Source organism: Chaetura pelagica, unplaced genomic scaffold, assembly GCF_000747805.2.
Source record: "Chaetura pelagica isolate M959 unplaced genomic scaffold, ChaPel_1.0 scaffold105, whole genome shotgun sequence".
Classification (NCBI taxonomy): Eukaryota; Metazoa; Chordata; class Aves; order Apodiformes; family Apodidae; genus Chaetura; species Chaetura pelagica.
The window spans coordinates 1116329-1124411 of record NW_009953393.1 but is presented as its reverse complement, the minus strand read 5'-3'; the positions used below and the strand labels follow the sequence as shown (position 1 = coordinate 1124411).

At 38.8% G+C, this 8083-nt stretch overlaps 1 protein-coding gene across 1 annotated transcript in view; it reads left to right on the top strand.

The window, feature by feature from the left end:
* The window catches only part of FREM2 (FRAS1 related extracellular matrix protein 2), a 135347-nt gene extending 132620 nt beyond the window's left edge, over window positions 1-2727 (top strand). Inside the window, exons 24-25 of the mRNA XM_009998366.1 lie at window positions 514-660; window positions 2215-2727. Coding sequence (XP_009996668.1) covers window positions 514-660; window positions 2215-2727 — 660 coding nt within the window. The remainder of the gene's footprint in view (window positions 1-513; window positions 661-2214) is intronic.
* Window positions 2728-8083: the final 5356 nt, after the last annotated feature.

The following is an 8083-nucleotide window of genomic DNA, read 5'->3' as shown; positions in this document are numbered from 1 at the left end:
TCCTCTAAAGATGTCTTTGAATGTTTGAGATTATTTCCCTTCTGAAAACAATTAAAGTAAGCCTAGATGACTACAAGCCTAATGCCCAACTTTTGAAGAGTTAACATTATCTAAGCTAATTTATATGAATGTTTGTTAATAGAAATTACAGGTAGCTTTTTTTTAAGCTGGTAAATAGACTTCTTACTTTTATTTCAGACCACATTTATGTATCTTATTAATTTTAGAACTGTAGCTATAGTTGTTCTCTAGCATTTCCCTGTATCAACAAGTAAGTCTTCAGGCTTTTTTGTTGAAATAAGAGACTAAATAAAAGTTATTTCAATTCAGATGTGACTAAAGTTGTTTCTTATGTCCTTTTTTTTTAATATGAGACTGGATTGGGTAAAACAGCATGTGTAAATTACACAGTTTGTATATTGCATATAAATATTAGAACTGTTTTTCCTAAAAGAAATGAATCTGTACTTTACAGACTGTTGTTTGTTTTTTTTTCCCTCCATGACCATGTAGGACAAAGCTCAGCCAGAGACACAAGCTACAAGCTTTGGAAATGTACTTTTTAATGCAAAACTGGCAATAGATGATCCTGAAGCAATTCCATTAGTTAAACAGCCAGGCTCGGATGGATTTAAAGTAGATTCAACCCCTCTATTTCAGGTATGATTTCTGTATCTTATTAGTAAGAATAGCCAAGAAAAAAGCCAAAAAAAAAACATTTGCACAAGAAGTGTTGTTAACAGTAAGTCACACTGAAGCCAATAGAAAGATTTATTCTAATTCCAGTGACAGGCAAACAAATTATTCTTATGCATTCCTTCTAAGAATTTAAGTTTCTCGTAACACAGCCTTGTTTTACTGCTTTCCTATCTGAATTGTCAAAGACAAAAAATAAAATAATCATTAGCAATTGTAGTTGATTTCATCACAACCTAATCAATGCTCAGAGTTTTTTGTGCAATTCTTTCCCAGCAAAAATGGCACATTGTGAAGCATCGAAGCAGTGGAAAGCTAAGAAATCCTTCAGCAGTTTGTGTTCATTCTTTTGATCTATATAAGCCATCCAGGAGTTGTCTCTTTTTTTTCTCTTTAGAATTTGGAAAACTACGTGCAAAATTCAAGCGTTTAAATTAGTAGAAAAAAATATTGAGGAGACTTTAATACTATTCCTGACCACTTCAGGATGAAAGATCCCATTTTAAGCAGTGGAGTATTTAAGAGAACAAATCTATGTACCAGTATGAAAATAGTTTCATAATCTGGAAATTAAATCTCTTATTGTTATATGAAGAATCCATTTCCAATAATGGAGTGGTCTTTGGTCCTCATTCTGCCAAAAGAATGAGAATATGAAGAAATTACAATGTGCACTGAGAAAGAGTTGGGGGGGGGAGAAATGGAGTAAAAATTGTTATTTCTCATAATAACAGAATTTGGCTGCAACCACTGATATTATCAGCCAGTAGCTTTAAGACAGTATTCAGACAACCCTACAGGACCTTGTGGAGGCCAAGTTTATTATGTATCCAGAAAAGACAAGATATATTCCAGGAAGATAGTATCATATCACGCAGGCTGCAGGGAATCACACAATCACAGAATGGATGAGGTTATCAGGGAGGTTGGAAACAGATGATCTTTAAGGTCCTTTCCAACCTTAACCATTCTATGATTCTATGACCTCTGGAAACTGTCTGTTCCAACCCCTGCTTAAAGCAGGGTCACATAGAGCAGGTTGCCCAGGACTGTGTCCAATTGGATTTTTAGTATCCACATCCTCCCTGTTCCAGTATTCAACCATCCTCACATTAAAAAATGGTTTTATTTTGTTAAGGTGGAAATAGAGCCACAGCCAGGGCCTAGTCAGCTGGTAGGCTGGGCCTGGAAGGTCCTCTTCAGTGGCCTGTCTACAGCTTAGGTTCTACATGGCTCTTACTACTAACAGCACCCCCAAGATGTCAAGGCTACACTTCATCATCTGCACCTGATAGCCATAGAGTCTGGCCATGGAGAGGAGCAGAGACTACCCCTTCTTAACATTTTGGCAGAAAAAATTACTCTTGTGGTGCACATTGACACATAGGTTATCTTTGCATAGTTTTGAAAGCATTTGCTCAGGCAATCAGTTCAGAACAGTGATTGATTTCCTCTGTGTATGGTGCTGTCCAGATGATGTACGTGGGTGTTTAAAGCCAAAACTCTGTGTCTCCCTAGGTGTCCTTGGGCAGGGAGTGGTATGTCCACACCATCTACACTGTACGTTCGAAAGAAAACGCCAACCGTGGAATTGGCAAAAGAAGCCTGGAGCACCAGTACCACTTGCTCTTTAGTGGTGGGAGCCCAGGAGCATCCACACAGAGACGTCAGAAGAGGGGAGCTGGGCAGGACCCAGAACTTGCAAAAGACATTGGAGCAGAAAACAACCGAGGCACAAACATACAGCACATAGCACTAGATCGCACCAGCAAGAAACAGGTTCCTCAGAGGGAGGTTGCGGTCAATGGCATTCTCCCCAGGGAACTCAATAACCAAAGTCCAGGGCTCAGTGTAGTGACAATCATTGGTGGAACTGCTGCCATTTTTCTTGCCATCTGCTTAATTGCAATCATCATTTTGCTGCTAAAATGGAAACAAAATTCTGGGAAGAAGGAAGTCACAAAGGAGTCGGGCAGCAATGAACCCATGATGGCACCATATAATTACACCAGCGACAGCTCAGAGGTTTGATTCCAGGACTGCAGGATTCAAGCCAGTCTCCAGAATGCCTCAAAAAAAACCTTGAACTGCACTTTGTTAGCAGCAGATTGTGGTGACTCATGAGGAATAGAGTTCATATGCTTCTAGCTGTACTTGAAATTTTTTATCCTGAACTCTTGCTGCCGTTATCAGCAATAGAAGAAACCATACTGAATCTCCCACTTTGCACAAAAGATAATCCTGACATCTCTGTATCATGCATTAATCATAAGCAGCAATTCAGGGAACTGCATTGTAAGGGAGAGATGTTTATTTCAATTTTGTATTTAGTGACATTTCAAAGATGCAGAAGAAACTATCCAAAGGTGCTATATATCCTGTCTTCAATAAGAGAGGAAATCTGTTTCTTCGGAAACTCAGAATACTTGAGAGGAAGAATCCTTACACTCTTCAGTTACATCTTGTACTGTTTCTTACAAAGAACTTAATGTCTACAGTTAGTCTGAAAGGTGATGAAATGCCTTAGGCATGAATAGTCCCACATATAAGCTTTTTAATTCACTTAAGATAAACCAATGACTTTTCTTCTTTTTACTTATGTGCAACTGAAGTTTTTCAAAAGACAGCTAGATTAGACAGCATAACATTATAAAAAGTTGTGTGTCACAGGATGCAGTACATGCTCTTCTGCAAATTCTTATTCAGCTATTTAATCTGAGATATTTTTTCTTTATTTATGTTTATATAAAGCCAAAGAATGCAACAAATCCAGAAGGAACACTTATGTCCTCTTAAGTTTGTAATGGATCATGAAAGTGTTGTAAGGTAAATTATATGTTAGTGCATATCCAGTGCTGGGAAATGCAAGCATTAGTATTTCAATGCCTAGAGAAGATGATAGAGTTAGATTCAAAATGCAGAGGACAAGGTTCTGCCTGAACTGAGCCTAGGAATCATGATACTGAATCCAGCATGTGATTGTCAGTTGCCATATTCCATGGCAGGAAAAATTAACGTTGTAGTGCATCAAGTAGTATTTATTGCTGTGTAATCATAGCTCATCTTGACAAACACGTTGGATCATTGTAGGGCATTTTTCAACAAGTTTTTTGCAAGAGTAATTTTCTGTCAGCATTTTTTATTTAGGTAACATGGCAGCATGATGTTCCACAGACATATGGATCAGCAGTGTCCCATCTCACAACCCGTTCTATCCCAAAGATATTTTGCCAAATGCTTGGCCATGAGAACTACATAACCTTTAGGACAGACTGTCTCATTTGTCACACTAGTGTTATATACAAATAAGTCACGTAACTCTTTTCAAGTCAATGTTCTTAAACTGTATAAACCATATAAAAAATGAATGAGACTGTTGATACTGTTGCTAAAATACCTGTTCCCTTCCACTATCTTTTGGTGGTGGGTGCAGGCAGCCCCCAGACTATCTTCAGCTGCAATACATTTGGCATTTATTATTCTGAGGACCATGCTGCAGAAATCTGAGTCAGCTGAACAGGATCTAACTGGAAAGTATTATGATTTCAATCATTTAATAAGATCTCATCAGTTTTTCACCAAATGAATCGTATCAGAATCTTTTCTAGGTTTTCTGAAGACTGTGACTCAGACTGCTTAACTGAAGGATGTTTGCAGCAACCTAAGGGTCAAACTCCATTACTAAAATCATTCAGTCATCTTTTATATTAATTAATCTGAGTTTTAGCCTGAAATAACTATCCACAAGACGTGCTCAGTGCATTAGACCTTTACCATAGTCACCTGACATTAATTTACTCTTTTAATGAAGTTCCTGGTTTTGTGATCCATGTATTATGTGTGCAAGATTGATCAAAGACTTAACCCACAGTTACTTTTTATATTTAGTGTAAGTTCACAGCTAAGTTGCGAATGTAACCTAAGATCAACTTTGCTTTTGTGCCTGTATGTGAAGTCACTATGATAATGAGAAATGCAGACTTTGTATCCCAGAGCCTGCTTATTTGGATAATAGCAGTCAATGATTTTCCAGTAAAACTGAACACATGTAAATAATAGAACATTTTAATATTTATAAAATGCCTGTTTTGTATAAGCAGAGAACATCTTTTTAAATATATATATATAAAATACAGAAAATAGATGTTTATCAGTAGAGCTACTTTTCTGCTTGAATTTTAACACACTGAAATCTCACTAAAGTTGCTTGCAGGCAAAATCCTTTTTTTTAAATTATTGTTTCTTTTTATAAAACCACGTTAAAAATCATGTGTTCTACAAGCCAAATATTTAGCCCAGTAAAAAACCCAATCACTGCTTTGAATAGCATCTGATTACAACTCAATGAAATGTTTAGGTTGATGTGAATTATCAGACTAGTGTTTTTCTAACAATCTATAAAGTAATAGTGCAAACTGGTGATAACAAAGAAAAATACAAAGCAAAGACTAAAAAGCTGAACAAGCATGAGTAAAATCCATGAGTCAGACATCAAAGTTTTCTGCCTGGGAAAAAAAGAAATCCAAAAGTTTCCAGTAAGACCTGCCAGATTTGTCCCATTCTTAAGAAATGGGATTTCTTACAATTCAGTAAACTATATCTATCAGCATGCCTTGTTTTATTAGGGCTTCAAGGTTTTAGATTTCAGCAAGACATTTTATTAACATTTTCCTTTTTGCTTAACAAGTGGCCTTGTTTATACTAACCTGAATAAGTGCCTCATTCCCAGTTATGTGCACAAATATATTACTATTTATCCCTGCAATAAACTGAGAATATTTTATATATATATTTAATCTATTTCCAGATTATGTATTCAGTCTTCCTTTCCCCAGAGATGCTTATTCTGCTAGCAGTAATACCATTTGTTAAACCCTTTATACAATAATCACTGTGTTTGAATTTGTTATCAAGCTGTCAAAAATCTTTCCGTGTGTATTTATTTGGAACCATTTTTTGCTTATGTCTATGGCTGTGATATTTGGCATTTGTATCAAGAAAAAAATAAAAGTACTTCTGTTTTGGTTACTGATCTAAAATTTGTGCATGACTATCACACTGTGGAGAGGTAACAGTAATGCCATGTTAAGAAAAAAACTAATCTGTCACATAAGTGCGAGAACATAATCTTACTACTCAGTTTGCAATAAATCTCCCTGCTTTGCTCCTGAACTGATTGTTTTCTGATCATAAAGTGTTCAGTACAGGGCTTGTTTCTGAATTGTTGTGGTTGCACTCATGGCTCAGAGAGGGATTTTTCTTTTCATTCCAGGACATCACACATATCTAGATATCTGCAAGTCCTTTGCAGATTAGACTCCCGTCTTCCTATGTGCTAGCAGGGTTATTGTACTATACTCACAGATAAGTGAAGGTGAGTTTGCAGCAAACTGTTCTCTTGTTCTGCAGCACCGGTGTTGCAGTTGTTTCTTCTGCCAGCTCCTTCCATTCTTCTCCCAGTGGCAAATGTATTGGGTTAGAAATACACTTACAGTGTCTGTTAGTCACTTACGGTGACTGTTACGTACACTATGATGCAGAAAGAAAAGAAACTCTCAACCTTTCCACTCTTACCCCACCCTTTGTAAACTGGCCAGTGCTGGCCTCTGATTTCTGGGTAAACTTAAGCAGGCAGCCACCTCCTTCACTGTCAGAAAGGCTACACTTCACAGCTAGTTACACAGGTAACACTGTATTTGCCAGCTGCTGTAAGGAAGGATAAACTAGTAGGTAGTGGTTCCTGCTTTGCTACATCGGTTCCCTTCTACTACCTAATCTCATGTGGATTATACTCTTAGCAGTTCCTGAGACTGAGCTGAGCCATCCAGTGTCATGGGCAAATGCCAGGGCAAATCAGGATTGGAAGGATATAAGGGCTTAAACATGGTCCCTCACCACAATATTCTCTCTCAATTGGAGATAAATGGATTTGATGGATTGACTCTTTGGTGGATGAGGAATTGGTTGGATTGTTGCATCCAGAGGGTAGCAGTCAATGTCTCAATGTCCAGATGGACAACGGTGACAAGTGGTGTTCCTCAGGGGTCTGTATAGCGACCAGCACTCTCATCAGTGCCATCAACAGTGGGATAGAATGCACTTTCAGCAAGTTTGCAGACAACACCAAGCTGAGTGGTGCAGCTGATGGGCCTGACAGATGGAATGTCATCCAGAGGGAACTGGACAAGCTCGAGAGGTGGGCTCATGTGAACCTCATGAGGTTCAACAAAGTCAAGGGCAAGGTCCTGCAGATGGGCTGGGACAACCCCCAGTACCAATATAGTCTGGGGGATGAAGGGATTGAAAGCAGCCCCACTGGGAAGGACTGGGGATACTGGGGGATAAAAAGCTTGACATGAACAAGCAATGTGTTTTTGCAGCCCAGAAAGCCAACCTTGTCCTGCACTGCATCAAAAGAAGTGTGGCCAGCAGGTCAAGGGAGGTAGGTGACTTTCCCCCTCTACTCCACTTTCATCAGACCCCACCTGCAGTGCTGTGTCCAGCTCTGGAGTCCTGAGCACAGGAAAGACGTGGACCTGTCAGAGTGACTCTAGAGGAGGGCCACAGAAATGGTCTGAAGGCTGGAAAGCCTCTCCTATGAAGACAGGCTGAGGCAGTTTGAGTTGTTTTGCCCAGAGAAGATAAGGCTCTGATAAGACCTTATTGCAGCCTTTCAGTACTTAAAGATGGCCTATAAGAAATCTGGGGACAAACTTTTTAGCAGGGCCTGTTGTGATAGGATAAGGGATAATGGTTTTAAACTTACAGAGCGTAGATTTAGACTATATATAAGGAAGAAATTTTTTGCAAGATTATAATGGTGAAACACTGCAACAGGTTATCCAGAGAGGTGGTAGATGCCCCATCCCCAGAAACATTCGAAGTCAGGTTGTATGGGGCTCTGAGCAACCTGATCTAGTTGAAGATGTCCCTCCTCACTGCAGGGAGTTTGAACTAGATGATCTTGAAAGACCCCTTCCAAATCAAACTAATCTATGATTCCATCTTGTCTGTCCTGCTCCAATATAAGTAGTTATACATGATGTAAATTAGTAAAGAATTTGGTGACAGAGCTGTTGCAATTTCAGTAAATCAAACTGCATCAATTTCCCACTCTGAGATCATCCACAGTGGTTAAATCATGTCCACATTTCTTTCAGCACTTAGTGAAAGTCTGATACTACGAAGGTATCTAAGGTGTCCAAGCATCTTGCAGCAGGTCCTGGATTACATTGTCCTCACAGCCCAACCATGGTTAAATTTCAGCATTTATAGGAGACAGGGGTTTTTAATGCATCTTCATTGCCTTTTGAAAGAATGGCTCAGCTCCTACTAGGAAAGGATGCCAGTCCTACCACTGAATGCTTTAGCTTTGAAAGCTGTTCAG